This window comes from Epinephelus lanceolatus, chromosome 17, assembly GCF_041903045.1.
Source record: "Epinephelus lanceolatus isolate andai-2023 chromosome 17, ASM4190304v1, whole genome shotgun sequence".
In the NCBI taxonomy this organism is placed as follows: Eukaryota; Metazoa; Chordata; class Actinopteri; order Perciformes; family Serranidae; genus Epinephelus; species Epinephelus lanceolatus.
The window spans coordinates 9178367-9195944 of record NC_135750.1 but is presented as its reverse complement, the minus strand read 5'-3'; the positions used below and the strand labels follow the sequence as shown (position 1 = coordinate 9195944).

Below are 17578 nucleotides of genomic sequence, written 5' to 3'. Positions count from 1 at the left end.
AGTTGCTCCTTGTTTCTTAAAAGTGACTCCCTGATGTCCGAGAGCTCTTGAGGCAGCAAATTCTTTATGTTCATATCGACTTTAAAAGAAGATATTCTGAAATATTTTATCCAAGTTAAAAATTGTTGGCATTTACATGTCTTGGTGGAGTCTGCAGTCAGCTCTGAGATAAATCTGGCATCAAAGAACTACAAAACACAGGATAAGTTTTATGAAACGTCTATTCATAGGATGTACAAATACAGTAAATATCAACATTTAAAGACCTCTTGAGAATCAACATTTATTTAAAACACTTAGAAAACTATTTAAAAATGACAATACAATATATTTACATCCATTTCATTTTAAAAAATAATAAAACTGTACAATTTAAAGCAAATCAGTCTGCATTTCTTTTCTTTTTTGGCATCAAATGTGTTTGTCGCTCACAGACGACAACAGTTTCAGCCAGACGACACTTCCTGGTTGATTGTCCCAGCAGTGTTGTAACAAGTGCTTCAGTAAGTTGATTCAGTCGAGAGTTCTGCATGTGTCAAAGGTTAACTGCCACAGTGCACGTACAGAAACCACTCCAGCCCAAACCAGAGTAAAAACATACCCAGCTGTCGGAGCTCTTGAGGGAGCCAGCAGCTGAGAGTCCAGAGAGACGTGACCCACCCAGTTAAAACAGTCAGTGGATAAAACCTCAACAAAACTCCATCACAGGCGCCTGATGTTCCTCTTGCTGCGAGCGCTACCTGGTATAATCGGGGTCGTCCTGGGGGTGGCGAAATGAGGACGGGGCTGCAGCACTCTGCAGGGGGTCGAGCCGTGGAAAGCCTCCTGGCAGTGGGTGCAGAAGTCAAACAGACAGCTGGGGCGCGTGCACGTGGCCCTCTGAACCTCGGCCAAATGTTTTGCTGGCGAGCCGCAGCGCTTGCAGGGACGCAGAGACTCGTGCTGCTTCAGACAGCTGGCGGCCTGGATGGAAGAACAGAACACATGCAGGTTTGTTAGAGCTGGAGTCAGAAGAATGAAACATACATCACAGTAATTCATTTTTCATTGGGTGAACCTGACGTCCTCATCATTGTATGTATGAGTCAGGGCTGGGCAATATGTCCTGAAAGTTATATCACGATAGTTTTCGGCTATATCTTGATCACAATATATATCTTTGTGTTTTCAAAAGTGTTTTATCAATGCTAGGACTGGGAGACAAATTTGAACATGACAATATTTCTGATCCTCTCTGATGCAGAGAGAAAATATTAACACATTGGGATTTTTGACTAATAATCATCAATACTGTGGATTTAACGACTAAGTGTTAAAACAAATAGAAAAATCTGGTACTTTACTGTAATGCAGCATTTAAAATGACATCCAAAAACTAAGGTGACACAGTCTCATATCTCGTAAACGATATAATAGCTTTATATTGCCCAGCCCTAGTATGAGTAATGATGCGCAGCAGCTTCTGTTAGCAGTGTGACACCTCTTATATACCATCATGCTGCAACAATCGGTCAGCAATTTCAAAACGAATACTTCAACTGCAAAATGATAATTTGTAAAGAAGTTATTATCCATGTTGTACCCTGAATTCGAAGAATACTTTTTTCTTTAAACAAGCTACCAAAGTAAAGGGCGAATCCAAAAAACAAAGGCAAACATTCTTAATGAAAGTAAAGGAGCCCACATTTAACGACAAAACTACATTGAAACATCTGTTTTCAAACTCTAAGGGCTCATTTATGCTCCCTTTACGTACGAAAGTGTATACGCCCGTTTCAAACGATGTTACAGTCACTGCCCACATACTTCCATGCGCCTTTTACGTTGGCATGGGTGTTAAATGATATATCCACCAGGGGGCAGCCCAGTGTCAAAAGTTTATGACAAACAAACTCAAAAACAAACATGGCGACTGTGGAGGAGATATTGATAATGTACCTCTTGCATAAAAGACAAGAACAGAGGCAGCGTTGTAGGAGGCGGTGGTCGGTGAGGCCGTTAAATACATCGCGACTGGAGGACGGAGAATTCTTTTGTCTAGTGCTGCCAATGAGAGAAATTGAATTGTTATTTCTTCTTCGTGTCTCACTAGAGCTACGTATTGGGTAGTGACAGCAACACTGCCCCCATGGTTCCCGGTGGTACTGCTCCGTTTGGCCCGTATCCGTAAGCTTTATGGAAATGTGCAGAAATACGGACAAAATGAACGTGGAGCACGGACAGAAGGCTCCGTCCGTATCCGGATCCGTATTTAACGTTGAGCATAAATGAGCCCTAACACAACATCTGCAGTATAATGTAAGTCTTACTTATCCAGTTGTACCCTCAGTACTTCCCAAACACATGTATTTTTGCTAAAACATTACTGTTCAAAACTCGTAGCAGCACCAGCAGTGTGATGCACGGCTGAGTAGTGTGCCATGGCACGCACACGCATTTGACAGGGTGTCTACAGGAATCAGACAGTTAAATTTAATGCCTTTCAAGACACCTTTTAACCAAATCTCGGACCGCTTTTTGAACAAATCATGTTACTTAAACATCGCAGGCAAGTAGTATATATGTGGCCTTGTGCAGGTAAGTGTTACGTAGGAAAATGATTATTAGCGTGAGTTAAGTTGATCTAGATTTTGCAAAAAGGTAAGTGCAGATATGAAGTAAAATGACTAAGGATCTGCAGACACCCTGTTTGGACACTGCTCAAGCCAGATTCTAGGCACATTCAGGACACATTACTTGTAGGCGGAAGTGTTTTATGTTGTAAGGTGTTAGTAAAAGTGCACCTGTTTGGGAAGTACTGAGTATACAACTGGATAAATCAAGCTTGGGTTACACTGCACGAATTGTGTTGAGAGTTTGTAAATTAATATTTTGGTATATTTTTGTTGTTAAATCTGGTCCCCAATGACTTTGATTCATCCAGACTGTTTGCCTTTTTGCAGTTCTTTGTTCACCATAGAGGCACGCAAACAAAACAAAGTTTGTAACTGCAACATGCAGTGAGTAACTGATATATGAGTAGTCACTTTGCAGGTGAAGTATCCTGTTAAGAGTCATTCTTCATTAACTATTGCTCAAAAAATTAATAGTTCTATGCTATCAAACGTGAAAATATGCTGAGTTTTCTTGTTCTTAATCCAGTAAACTTCTGGACAGAACAAGTCGTTTGCTGACATCACCTTTAGCTTTGGGAAATTGTGATGGACTGTTTTTGCTGCTAACTAAAATACTTTATACACAAACGCTCACCTGCATGTATTCATTGAAGCGTGTGCACTGAGTGTTCCGTGTGCTGCTCTTTTGAGCGGGAGTTGTCCGTCTGTTGACCCTGCAGCCCGGGGTGGATGAGGAAGAGGAAGAGGAAGAGGAAGAGGAAGGAGTGCTTGAGGTGGCCAGGGTCTGCATGCAGGACAGCACCACTCTGGACACAGCTACATCTCGTGTCAGACCACAGCTCGTTTGTCTCAGAGAGCTCCTCGACTCCTAAAATAATAAGGCAACACATATTAGAACATGAAGAAAATATGTAAGCCTGCATATCAGGTACTTCCACAACTTGTTTTGAGTGAGTTTGGGTTTGTATGTGTTTCCTCACCCTGAGTGTCTGCTCAGCTCTTTGACACCTGCTCAGAGCTGCTGTGTCCTCACAGATGATCTTCCTCCATGTCTTGCTCACTTTCTTACAGCTGTGAGGTGAGAAAGTGAATACATGATGAATATAGATGAGAAAAATGTAGTAACTAAGAAGAGAAAGTAGAATTACAGACAATGCCAATTATCTTTACTAACGTTCTCTGTAAACTTTAATTTCCATACACAGTTTTAGTTTTTACGAACAGTCTAAGAGGAGATACAAAGTAGTTTCATTGCTGTCACAGCTGTTGCTAGTTGGTTTGGTTGGACTGATAAAAAAACAACTTGCCACCTTTAACGCCCTTGAAACACAATTAAAATTGCACGCAGAAGCATTTTTAATTTACCTGATGAGATCCATGTCTCCCAGCAGGGCCAGGATGTTGGTCAGGATGCTTCTCATATTCCTGGACAGAAGACTAGAGAACATGTCGACGTATTCCAGGCCCATCTGACCTCCGATCACCCGATCCAAGAGATGATCCTCTGCTAACTTTGTAACGATGCTCCAGTCATACCTGAGACACAGGAAATCAATTGTTAACCATTTATTTGGTGGTCATTTTATGGTCACACAAGTCTTAATTTGTCTCTAGTAACTGAAACAAGAAACCAAACTTGAGTTACACACCCTGAGTTTCTAGGTGAAATGAAACGTCGAAATTTCTGCCAGTGTTGAATCTAGTAGGATTTGTTAACATTTTACAAGCAGAACAGGAGAGGTTTATGGTTAAGTTTTCTGTCGTGACCCTTAATATGGTTTCACTGAATATCAGACGATGGTGGAAAAGTCTGAAAGACTAATTCCCACTCCCTTTTACAATTCTGATATTGGTGAGATATCCTGCAGGCCAGAGACTGACTGAGAACTGGTACCTTCTTGGGTGTACAATTATTGTGTGTATGTGCACAACAATTTTACAACAGCAGTAAGTAAAGCCTTTATTGTCAGCTTTAAAGTCACAATATGAGAATGTAATCCTACCTCTTATTCTTCTGGTAGCTCTTGGCAAGCTCATCACACACAGCCTGCTGGAAATTCAGTATAGGCAGGTTGGGGTTGCTGTGATGGTCGGACGGGGTGGATGACAGCGAGTATGCTGCTGTTCTCGTCTTGTGATGATGCACAGGGGTAGAGGCTGCCACCACAGACACTGCATTGCTAGAGCGTAACCTCCCTTGACATTTAGAGGGGGACTTCCTAGGTGATAATGTCCTTTCTTGATGTGTGGCAGTCGCAGATGGCAGTAGGGTTGCTGTGGGCTTTTGGATGTGGTCTTCCTCTTCATCTACATTATGATCATCAATCTGACTATTGTGCAGAGACAGATAACCACTGTCCTCAAACCTTTCATCTAGAGTCCTGTCATGCTCCCTGCGGGTGCTGTTTTCCTTGCCATGGACTGTTTTGGTGTTGTTGTTGAGAGAGAACAACACTGTGGTCACCTCTGCAGGTGGACACTGAGGTTTGATGGGGATGGGCTCCTTCACTGGGGAGGCTTTGAGGTGATGCACCCTGGACTCTGCTGCAGCAGCAGCAGCAGCAGCAGCGGCGGCATAGCCTTTCTCCATGTTGCTGGCCTTGGTAGCCTCGTAGCGAGGGCATTTCATGATGGCTTTCTCACAGGGAAACATACAAACTGTGCAGTGTGTTGAATTCTGGATAAAGAAAAGAAATCAGGAGACTGTAAGATTTTAAACTCGTCACTGCAAATCCTGCCACGCAGCATAGCTTCTCACATGCAAGCCAAGTTAGCTAACGTCCCCACTAATGTATGATAACTACGTTTCCTGACATGAAAGACAGAAATGACACATGACTAAATTGCTATTAAGCTGTTAACATAAACTCTAAATATAGTTGGAATCTCCTGTGCCAAACATTTTGCATATTTATTTTGGCGCGACGTATCTAGATTTGGCGGAAACGCAGCAGTGACGTGCAAATGCTCGGGACTTTGGTTTGCAGTCTCAAAACGCATATGTTAAATTAGTGGGTGATTTTATAATATACCTATGGGGATGTGATCTGTTGCACATTAGGGGATACATGTAACGTATTAAATGACCTAAACTAACATCACTAACCTGAATTTACGCGCTTAACGTTACAGTGGGTGTGTGTGAAGTAGCTTGTAACTAAGAGGCTAGCTAATTTACATAGTTAATTCTTATGCAATTCACCTGACAAACAGAAACCAAACGACTAAATACGTCTTAAATATACTCTGAAATGCAGCATAGTTTTGGTTGGTATTGTTAAGGTAGTTAACATTAAACCCCCAAGCCCACTGACCTACTACCTAACCCAGCTAAGTTAACATAACGTTAGTACTCCTGCTAGCTAAAACATCGCAATACTTGTAAATTAGCATTAGCAAGGCTGTAAGTTATTAAGTGAGGCTTCTTACCTTAGAGTCCGTTAATTTCGTTATCCAAAGCAGACTCTTGCTTCCCTCCTTTTCTCCGCTGAGCTGACTCTCGGCTGACTCCTGCTCTACTCACATTAAATGCTCCTCCACTGAATGTCCGCCAGTTGCTGCCACTATTTGAAATCCGTGCACAAAAGGCGCTAACCAATCAGAGCGAAGCTGGTGTTGTCCCTTTAAAGCTTCGACCAATGGGAGATGAGATTCCAAGATGTTGGTGATGTCAACGCGCAGCCGACGTGATCCCTCTGGTATTTCGGTCCGATGTGAAACACGGAGGGGAAAGGATGCAACACAACAGGGACATTTTTAAAAAAATTTTTTTTATTTTATTTCATTTTACTCATTTACAATATACAATAAAATACGACAGACTGTAAAACGGGACACTGTAACTGGAGAAGCAAACAAAAACCGATAAACCTTCTAAAAAGAGAGACATAAAAAAACAATAATACACATGCATCTGCATGTGCATCTGCATTTGTGAATAAAAAAAAATAATAATATACTGTAGTTTTTTTGTTATCAACTTTTTTAAGGTTTAACGTAGGCAACAAACACAATAACACACAACAATTACCCCCACCCCTGGAGGCAACCAGTCCATATTAATATGGCCTTAGTGGATCAACTGAAGAAGAAAATAAATTAAGAGGAAAAATAAATAAATAAATAAATACATAAATAGATAATAATAAAAGATTACATAAATGAAAAAAATAATAATGGAAAATAAAAGAGAAAAAATGATTTTACTGAAAGATAAGAAATAGCATTAAATAGGGTAAAAGGTCTATGAATCAATGGATATGCACAGAAAATCTTTCACTTTGTCAGTTAAGGGAAGTTCAGGCACCAATGGTTGAATGTTTGGCATTATGCACTTTTGCTACTGACATCTCCATATGTTATATCCAATAGAGATTGTAGCCAATGATTCTGGGAGAGAGAATAAGGAGACTGCCAGCAAAGTACTAGCGCCAACAAAACGTGCAAGCTTCTAATGAGACAAAAGAATTAATATTTTCTTCTGGCTTTGTATTTGTATCTGGGTAATGTCCCCTGGCATTTCTGTTTCTGTGTGCTTGTTTTATTATGATTGATGCGTATCACTTATATGTGTTTCATATGTGATTGTTTGATAAAGAATTTCAAAAAATGGAGAAGAAGAGAGAGAAACATGGACGACAGTATTCTCTCCACACTTAATTACTTGGCTCAAGTTAAAATCCAAGAACTAAGTTATATCAAAGATGCTCTATAAGTATCAAGTTGAATATGAGGCCACACTACATTTTACGCAGGAATATTAGAGGTCGTGGACTGTGTACTTTCAAAAATCAAAATGAGATTTATATTGCTAAGGAAGTTCATGGTAAATCTACACAACTGTTTTCCCATGTAAAATAGGTTACACACGAACAACCTTTACTAGTATTTCTGATACAGATTCAAATAGTGCTATTCACTGTTCTTTAGTTTAATGTTCCTCAAAACAATATTTTTTATAATAAAATGAATCCAGTCATCTTGTGATGTTGTCTTTTATTAATTCATTGTATTGTATTTCAACTGTGCAACAGGGAGTTAAAGGTAAAATAATTCTTTGTAACACGGTCTTAACTGTACAGTAATTAGTGCATTAATTGCAGCAATACTCTGTGCAATTATTCAGCTGTGCAATAGGCATCAGTATCCTAATTTATGCTTACCATCACCACCCTTGAATATATATTTAATATTGTTTTGTACATAACATAATGAACATATTTTTATATATTTACACACTTTATATACTTAGCATATTACACATATTTTATATTTTTAAGAGTAACAAAAACTGGAGTTAAAATTCTTGTTTGTACACACACACTTATTTGGTCAATACAGCTGATTCTGAAATGCTAATATGACTATGTTAAAGGGGTTGCTTGTATTATTGAACGACAAAGAATTATCATTTGAATCTGTAGTTTCCCCTGGCTCATGGGGCTTCAAAACAAGTTTCAGCTTTTTGTTTGACTGTCCACTTCTTACTTCTGCTAGGAATCCCACTGTTTGGGAAAAGAGCTCAAAGACAGGCCATTCACAGGACAGTTCAGTTCACACCCCCGCCAGGAATGTGTAAAGTGGCTCTTTCATTGAAACCAGACAGGGGGGGAGTTGCAGGATGTGGTAGTTTACTTTGGATACAGTCTGCCGACTTTCTGCATTTCACTTCCAACTTTTCATTTCATGGTTTTTGTTGTGCATTATGGGCAAAGTCGACAAAGGGGCAAAATCCTTACCTAGGTCACAAGCAAACTTTATAAAGGTGCTTTCAGTTTATGTAGGCTGCAACAGTGTGACATTTTGGAGACACAATGTAGAACAGCTGACATAAGGAAACTATTTGAGGCCAGGGACAGTCAGGCAGAGACAGACAAGAGTGTGAAGCTGATGTAAGGGTGGGGAGGGGGCACCTTCTGAGCACTGATGCTTCAAACGTTTGCATAAGTGCATAATGCTAATTAAATGATGATCCCAACATCAATCCAATTTACAACTTCACACAATCATTTCAATTACAAATACAGGACAGTACAGGCGAAGCAGAACAACTGCCCCCCAAAGCCTCAATGTCTGCTCTACACAGTGCATTTTAGTATGTATCTTTTATTGTAAGTCTTCTAGTACTTTGCCTTATCTTTATTTCCTCTTAATATGTTTATTGTATGCTTCATCTTTGCATCAAAACCAAAGCACAGTCCTTGTTAGTCAAAACCTAGTTGGCAATAAATCTTAGTCTGATTCTGATTAAAGTAACCAAAACTAAAATACACACAACAATCATTCATTTAAGTTTAAATGTTTGAGTCTTAATTATTTTTTATTTAGTTGCAAAGTGAGATAATCATGGGTGGGAGCAATCTTTAGCCTACTGCAAATTTGTCTGCAGAGGAAGAAATCTTACACACAGACATACTGGCTAAACAATCATTAAAACGACCACGAAGTAAATCAGAGGTTAAAACTATCATAAATGACTATTTTGCACAAAGCCTGGCAGGAATATTGGGACGTCAGTGACACAGGAAGACATCTTTACAGTATTCAAACACATGTAGGTGTTATACATTACAGAGTGGGAGCCCAAGGGAAGAGATGGTCATTACACATCTGAGGATGGGACATACTGGATTAAATGACACTCTCCATATAATAGAGAAGCATCCTACTAGACTATGTTCTCACTGTAATAATTTGGAAACAGTTAAACATGTACTAATAGATTGCAACAGGTAAGAAGAAAGGAGGGAGTTAATAACTGGACTAACTGAAGAAAGGCACAGTATTACATTAGGGAAACTACTTTGAAAGACATCAAGGAACCTATGTAAGCTGCTATTTGATTATTTAAGAGTAACAAGAATAGTAGAGAGTTTTTATTTTATTTTATTTTATTTTATTTTATTTTATTTTATTTTATTTTATTTTATTTTATTTTATTTTATTATTTTATTTTATTTTATTTTATTTTATTTTATTTTATTATTCCGGTCAATCTACTGCTCTATAATCTAGTCCAGTAGATGGCGGTAATGCACCTGAAAGCTGGTTCGACAACCGCCTTTAAAACTAAAAAAGGGAGGAAGAAGAAATTTTACCCACTGCGCACGCGCAACACATTCAATATGTCTGCGCCCCTCTACAAGGTGGTAAAGGAGCTATATTTTTATAACAAACATTAACAGTTAGCTATTATACAGTCTTTAGACAATTTATGACTGAAAATAGTTTCATTATATTCACATCTATGTTTCCAATAATAGGATAAACGTAACGGAGGCATTCAACCGTTTGTTATTTGATTTAAGGATCACATATCAGCCAGCTGGAAACTCTCAGTGAGTTGTTGCCTTCTATAATGCTCTTATTTGGTTTGAAGGTTGAAATCCAGCCTTTAATCCGCACTATAGCTTTTACAATTCCAAATTAAACGTTTAGTTTGAGTTTTGGCAGAAATACCGCGCTTAAATGACTGCTATAGATGGCGACTTGAACCTATTAAAACAAGTAAAATTCATCAAATAAAGCGCTGCTTGTCATAATATACACACCGAATTCAAGAATGCCTTCAATGGATACAGATTATATTTTGAAATAACAGTTGTACGCGCACAGAAGTTTGTTGGACATAAAAACGTATAAAATCATCATGGGATTTGGCCGGATGTTTCGTCAGGATTAGAAAAGATCATGTGCCACAGCCAAGTTATATCTGGATTTGTTTGTTCCGCCACACAGTGAATCTTCCTGACAAATCTGCTCACACAATGGCTTACAGAAGAGCTGTAAACCTTCTTTGGAGAGAAAGGGAGTCTGTCTTTAGCCTGTGGTTACCTCGTTTTCAAAAGTCACCAAATGTCATCAGGCAAACTGTCAAATTTCATGAACACATGAACAGTAATCACTGTGGCAGAACAAGATCTCTTCACACCAGTACACCTTTGATGGTGGCCAAGCTGCTGTCGCTGGATGAGCTGTTTGCCAAGAGGTCTCTGCAGGAACACCTGAAGAAGATGGAGACAGAGTACAGTGAATGTTTGAGAGTGGCCAACAACAGTGTGGCAGAGGAGCAGTGCAGTGAGGACGAACTGAGGGAGAAGAGGACCAAAGTGTCCCTGCTGGCTCCTCTCATCCAGAGCATCAGAGAGCTGGACACCAAACAAAAAGAGATGGCGGAGATGGAGACGCTCCTGAATGGTGAGACTGCAAATACAAGATGTAGTTTGACTGAAGATAAGTGGTGTAAAATCTCTAAGTACGAAGCCACAATTCCATGTGTGTGTGTGTGTGTGTGTATGTTTTTTTTTTCTCAAAGATGAAGACCCAGCCCTGCGAGAACTGGCTGAGCTGGAAAGGGAAGGATGTTTGCAAGATATTCAAGATCTCAGACAAAAGGTAAAACTGTCACTTTCAGCTGCGGGAGCATAAAGTAACTGAACACAAAAGCAGCATTTGTAATTAATAAATTCATGTGAAACCAAAGAGCAAACTCAAGACATTTCTCTTCCTGAAGTTGTTGCCATTTTCAGATATTCAGTTCTTCACACGTTACATTTATGTTGTTTACCTTTCTGCTTCACCAATCAGATCCTGGATCTGCTGATCCCTGAGGAGGAGGCAGATCTGAGCGACCTCGTCCTGGAGGTAACAGCTGGTGTCGGGGGTCAGGAGGCCATGCTGTTTACTGATGAGGTCTGAAAGCACTTCCTTATGATAGACCTTTTCCATGGCAGACATTTTGACGTGTCATATAGTAGGAAAAGCACAGCTGTATGTATACGTTTAATGGTAGCTGCATTCCACCCAGGGGGGGCCTGACATTTTACGAGCTGGCTCACTGGGACACTTAATGGAGCCATTGTTAATGTTGTCGATTTCACATGTGCTTTTCCTACTATGACAAATCAAAATGTCTGATGTGAAAAAGGTCTACATTTATTATTTAAACAGTTTTTGTTGAGTTCATGAACTTACATCAATACCTGAACAAGAAAGTTCCATATTATTTATTTAGAGAGAACAAAAAATATGTTTTATATTAAGTTAGATACAAATTAAAACTTGGTACCATTTAAATTGACAATTGCAACAAACTAGAAAAGTGCATTTTTAAGTCTTAGTTATACCTTTGCTCACAGAAACGCCATGGGATTTTACATCAGTTAAATATTTATTATTTATTTTTATATTTTATTTTGTTATTTATTTTTCTTTTTTAATTGATTTATTAATTTTATTTATTAACTTTATTTTATTATTTATCAATATTTATTTCAACATATGTTTACACGCCAACTTGTCTGCTCTCCTCTCCTCTGAAGGTGTTTGACATGTACCAGGGCTACGCTCACCACCGCGGCTGGTCCTTTGACATCTTGGAGCACACAACCAACGAAATAGGTCAGTAGACATTGTGAATATCACTTTAAGAAATGGTCATCTAAAGCAAACACATTCCAGTTGTCCCCTCCAATGTATCGATAAGGGTTGTCCTAGTTGTTCATATCCTAAAACCTTAAAACTGGCTCAATGTGTGGCTTTCTTTTGCTTCAGGCAAACTGACTTTGTGAGACAGTTCTATTCATGCAACTGTCATGTAAACACTTTGAAGGTGGAGTCAGTGATTCCAGAGAAAGATTGTTGATCTTTATACACAACACCAAAACAAATAAACCACTTCTGTCAGTGCTCCCATCTGCCTCCCTTTTGCTCCCACTGTCTTTCTCTTTATATATCCATGGCCTCTCCCTGGCTCTGTGTATGAGTGTTAACGCCCCATTTTGCTGATTGGCTGGAGGAGTACTCTGTGGATCGGTCTGACCCACTTCACACTTTGTTTTCCATCTACAGAGCCAGGGCTGTGTATGAACAGTCTGTCTTCTGAATTTCCTAGTCTTGTTTCTCTGGTGTTTTGAGCATGTCAGAAATATCACAGGGTGAATCAGATGTCATCTGTTGTTTCTTTATTTAGGATGGTGAGGTGTAGTGGCCATCACATATTTTTGTGTTTTAACTCGGAACTGAAAGTGGGAATGTGATGATAATTTGATAGAGCTACGTACTGTATATCAGCAAAACAAGTTTATAACCAGGTGTAGTAGCTGACTATAAACACAAGGGGGAGCCATTACACTGTAACAGACAAAGTGGCCACTGGCACATAACTGAACATATTTCTTCTGTTGACTCTAATTCTGTTGTTGTTTTATTCTACTGATGTATATGTTGTAGTAAAATTTTCACACTTACTGCCTAAGCACAGTGACGATATTTATATTTTTTTATATTTTATTTTGATATTTTAATTTTTATATCTTAAGTACTAGTGTCAAACACGGTAGAATGATGCACATTTTATTTTATTGCTTTATATTTACACAGTTTTCTTTCATACTCCTATTCTTACTTCTCTTTACATCGGAGCAGCTGTCACGAATCATAATTTCCTCTCGGGGATCAATGAAGTATTTCTGATTCTGATTCTGACAATAAACTAAACACATATAACTACATGTCATTGCCACCAGTTGACAGTAACATTTTAGCATTTGTACTTATTGCTCACCTTTGACCAGGTGGACTGCGACACGCCTCGGCCAGCGTCAGCGGCCCTCAGAGCTACAAGAGGATGAAGTTTGAGGCCGGAGTCCATCGAGTTCAGAGGGTTCCCAAGACTGAGAAGCAGGGCAGAATGCACACCAGCACCATGACTGTGGCTGTGCTGCCCCAACCCACTGAGGTACGCAACCCAGATTACCTACAGAAAACATTACATTAAAAAACACCTGGAGAGTAGCCTGTTTCAGTTTTTTTGTTTTGCCATTTATTGCTTAATCTGTGTTAAATATGAACATAATAGAAACACACTGTAAAAATATGAAACAAAAGTCTTTTATTTCGATGTGACGTAGTGAAGCTTTTCCTCAATTGCTCTAATTTTTGTGCCTGTGTTAGGTAGGACATGTAATAATAATACATTTAATTTATAAAGGGCTTTTCGAGACCCAAAGCACCAAAGCACCAGGCATAAAAGCACATAACATTGTGTGAACAGACAGTAGCAGCATTATTAAAGAGGTGTATAGGTGTCAGAGCATGTTTGTTCTTCTGCTCTTAATGGAGATGTGAGTAAATTTCGAGTGTCTGCGTTCCTTTCAGATCTCTTTCACACTAAACCCAAAGGACCTGAAAATAGAAACCAAGAGAGCGAGTGGAGCTGGAGGTCAACACGTGAACACCACAGACAGTGCAGTCAGAATAGTCCATCTGCCGACAGGTAAAAGCTGTGGTGTTGTAAAATATAATACATACTGTACAGTTTAGTTTGTTAAAGAGTGGGACATGAACAGTCGGGGGATGATGGCCTACTCCCAGTCAGTCCCAAAGTGGGAAAACATTTTTAGCTTTTGCTGGCTTTACTTCTACTTCACATATAGATTATAAAGCTTGACAAAAAATGACAGATTGTACAAATGGTCCCTAATCTATCCACTGACACCAAAGTGCTATTAATAAATGTACTTGGTGTGAAATGACCGACTGTTTAACACAACAAAGAGCCGAGGCCAAGCCATTTTGAAATTGGGATTTCTTATTTTAAATTTCTCTGCATACATTGTAGATTCCAACATATTATATTCACAATAGTAAAATTACAGAGGCTTTTTTTTCTGTCATAGTTATTTAATACTTAGTCTATATCCTTTTGTAATTGGTTATATTTATGATTATTTTTGCTCAGTTAAATAATTAATATTCCTATTGTTACTCTTCGGCTCTTCATCAGTCACTTGAGTGCGCTGTCATCTGTCATTGCGGCTTCTGACAGATTTTAACAAGCTGTCAATCACCTGTCAACGAGCTTTCTAGCTGTCATCTTTCTGCTGCTCAGTCGATGTGATGTATCGTTCACTGCGCAGAGGATTGTGGGTCAAAATAGCCACAAAAGCATGCTGGCTTGTATACTGGAAAACTGGACCAGATGTAGTAGAGCATCCTGGTATTTTTGGCGTAGTGGTTTTGACATACTATGTATTGGGACATATTAAATATATTTCTGGCATACTATAAAGTATGGTAGTATGGGGATTGGAACAGTAACATTTTTGCATTTATATACGTAGGAAATAAAGGCAGGATGTTTTCATATTGACATAGAACTCCAGACTATGATCAGAAAACATGTCTGAACTTTACTCCATGCTTCATGTCGCCTGTAGTTGAGTCAATTCACCTTGAGCAAAGAGATAAAAATGTCAGAGGTGTTGTTTAGTTATGTTTAATATGACTGTTATTTCTTCACAACATGAGGTTCAATGTCATATGTGTAACAATCAAAGTTTTAGTGCTGTCTGTCTGCATGGGTTGGTCTTTCTCTGAAGAATAGTTATGAAATGAGAAGAACTCAGAGGCTCACATGAGAAAAGTACTTCAATAATGATTTTGATTTTTATTAATTTAATTTAATTTAATTTAATTTTTTTTTTATTTTATTCCATTTATTGTAATACTTGTTTGCTCTTGGTAGGCGTGGTTGCAGAGTGCCAGCAGGAACGTTCCCAAATAAAGAACAAGGAGAAAGCCATGAAGGCTCTGAGAGCAAAACTGTACAGCATGAAGCTCGAGGAGGAGACCAGCAAACGCTACCAACAACGTAAAATACAGGTGGGACACAGTAATAATACAGTACAATGAAGTAAACAGCAATCTACAGGTGGAGACATCAGGGTGTGATATAAAATTGGTTATAAAAAGCCTCACGTTTGAATGTTCAAGTGATTTTTATATTGTTTACTAAAAAGAGGTGGAAAGAATTAAAAAAAAGCGAAATAAAGGCAGCAGGGCCAAAAGGATGCATGCATTTTTACATAATTAACAGGATCCAAACTTTATCCATTTCCTTCTCCACCTCTTCTTTCTCCTCTTCCAGATTGGCACCAAAGGCAGATCAGAGAAGATTCGAACCTACAACTTTGCCCAGGACCGTATAACAGACCACCGTATCGGCATGACGGTGCATGACATCAAGAGCTTCCTGCTGGGAGAGGATCTGCTGGACGAGATGAACTCCTCGCTACAGGAGTTCTCCAACCAGGAGACGCTTGTGGAGCTGCTGGGAGAAAACAACCAGGAGGGCTCGTGAGTTTGGATCTCAGACACATGGATTTTGATGGAATGGAAACTTCTTGTCACTTGTTTCAGCAAAGTGTTAACGCTGTTGTATTGGTCATTCCTGCTCTGCTTCAAATTCTGAAGGACAATCAGAGGAACCATGATGGATTAAAAGGGTGACCAAGTCTTAATGCTTGTGACAAACAAAAAACATATACATTTTAATGTTCATACACATGTCCAGGAGTGACAGGCAATGTCAGCGCAATCATAAAACTGGCTAATAAATGACTTAACTATGGAGCGATCATCAGAACATCAGAGTTTGTGGTCACATTTATTCAGCAGCAGTTCCTCTCAGATGCAGACGCATGTTGTGCTATTGAGCTTTTATTGAGTACGACAGACTTTGCAAATGTTACTTCAACAGTATGTCAACACCTGAACATTACACTCAAATGTGACTTAAACATCTCATTCCAAAACAATTGGCACCAACCTGCTGCGATAACAGCATCCACTCCTCTAGTAAAGGATGGGTGATAAGGCCTGGATTGCAGTAGGTGTTCCAGCTCATCCCAAAGTTGTTGGATGGGGTTGAGTTATGGGCTCTGTGCAAGCCAGCCTCACCAAACTGGCAACAACTGGCCCACCAAAGGGTCCAATCCAGCCCTCGAGATGACTTTACACACCTCATGTTGATGCACATGTGAAGTCTGAGAGGTTTCAGGAGACATCTAAATAACAATGAATACTTACTGTGGTCATATTTAACATTGTCAACCAGCAGCTTCAGTACAAAAGAATCTGTGTCAGACTTCTATCTAAAAGTACACCTATCTAAAATAATATAGGTGGAGCCCTGCTGCTGAGGCACTGACAAAATAGTCAGGCTGTAAATGGTTTGTAAAGCAGGGGATGACGCAACCTGTTTATTATGAAATAATCACATAATGAAAGTGAGTAGTCGACTGACTGACATAATTTTCTGAGGACATTGTGGGCCGGTCATCATTTGTTTTGTACATGGATGAATGTTTTCAGAATGAACTTATTTACTCTTCAAAAAAAAGGGAAACATTTGAAGGGATTGGTATTTATAGATTATTATGTAATGGTTTTACTGGTCCGGCCCACTTGAGATCAAACAGGGCTGTGTGCAGCCCATGAACTAAAATGAGTTTGATAGCCCTGGTCTAGTGCGTAGGATTTAGTGGCATCTAGCAGTGAGGTTACAGAAGTGAAGCTTGTTCCAAGTGTGGAGGAGAACTATGGCGGCCAACGGAACATGAATGTATATATCTATATCTTTATATTCAAGAGACAGTGTATGATTTGTCTGTTCTGGGCTGCTGTAGAAACAACATGACGGACTCCATGAGAGAGAACTCGCTCCCTGTGTAGATATAAATGGTTCATTTTAAGGTAACAACAGGTGATTATACAAGTACTTTATACCTTTTGTGGCAATAGATGCTACTAAATCTCACAAACTGGACCTTTCAAACCGAAGTCTAGTTCAGGACTAGATGTTACTATCCCTGATGCACATACTTGAGACTATGAGTGGGTGTGATAGACCGGGCTGTGCACTCAACCTCCCCCTACTCCGCCATTGTGATGAGGGAAGAGACTTTAATCGAGGTGGAGTTTAACTGGCACATGCTTGTGATTTTGGGTTGGAGTTGGAAAGTGTCATTGGGGTCATTAGGTGGGTATCCTCCTTCACTGGTGTTTCTATGATAGAAAAAAGGGAAAAGTTGAAAAAAAAAAAACGTATTTGGTTTTTAAAATATAAAAAAATGGTGTTTAAACAAAAAAACAAACAAAAAAAAGCACAAGTTGACTTATTC

At 39.2% G+C, this 17578-nt stretch overlaps 2 protein-coding genes across 2 annotated transcripts; one reads left to right on the top strand and one right to left on the bottom strand.

Annotated features, from left to right (window-relative positions):
• Window positions 1-203: 203 nt before the first annotated feature.
• fbxo5 (F-box protein 5) lies at window positions 204-6175 on the bottom strand. Its single transcript, XM_033612861.2, has 6 exons — window positions 6045-6175; window positions 4619-5292; window positions 3981-4151; window positions 3596-3686; window positions 3250-3483; window positions 204-963 (listed from the first exon to the last, which is right to left on the bottom strand). The coding sequence occupies exons 2-6, from the start codon at window positions 5266-5268 to the stop codon at window positions 703-705; spliced, it is 1407 nt and encodes a 468-aa protein (XP_033468752.2). The 5' UTR covers window positions 5269-5292; window positions 6045-6175; the 3' UTR covers window positions 204-702.
• Window positions 6176-9719: 3544 nt separating this feature from the next.
• mtrf1l (mitochondrial translational release factor 1-like) lies at window positions 9720-16035 on the top strand. Its single transcript, XM_033613722.2, has 8 exons — window positions 9720-10811; window positions 10930-11009; window positions 11202-11306; window positions 11936-12014; window positions 13190-13353; window positions 13773-13890; window positions 15142-15278; window positions 15544-16035. The coding sequence occupies exons 1-8, from the start codon at window positions 10382-10384 to the stop codon at window positions 15754-15756; spliced, it is 1326 nt and encodes a 441-aa protein (XP_033469613.2). The 5' UTR covers window positions 9720-10381; the 3' UTR covers window positions 15757-16035.
• Window positions 16036-17578: the final 1543 nt, after the last annotated feature.

Excerpts from the sequence above, each read along its gene's own strand:
- mtrf1l (XM_033613722.2), top strand. The coding sequence starts at position 10,382 with ATGGCTTACAGAAGAGCTGTAAACCTTCTTTGGAGAGAAAGGGAGTCT. Across the intron at positions 10,812-10,929 it reads GATGGAGACGCTCCTGAATG|ATGAAGACCCAGCCCTGCGA; the intron begins GTGAGACTGCAA and ends TTTTTCTCAAAG. Across the intron at positions 11,010-11,201 it reads TTCAAGATCTCAGACAAAAG|ATCCTGGATCTGCTGATCCC; the intron begins GTAAAACTGTCA and ends TTCACCAATCAG.
- fbxo5 (XM_033612861.2), bottom strand. The coding sequence starts at position 5,268 with ATGTTTCCCTGTGAGAAAGCCATCATGAAATGCCCTCGCTACGAGGCT. Across the intron at positions 3,484-3,595 it reads GAGCTGAGCAGACACTCAGG|GAGTCGAGGAGCTCTCTGAG; the intron begins GTGAGGAAACAC and ends TTATTATTTTAG. Across the intron at positions 964-3,249 it reads GCTTCAATGAATACATGCAG|GCCGCCAGCTGTCTGAAGCA; the intron begins GTGAGCGTTTGT and ends TCTTCCATCCAG.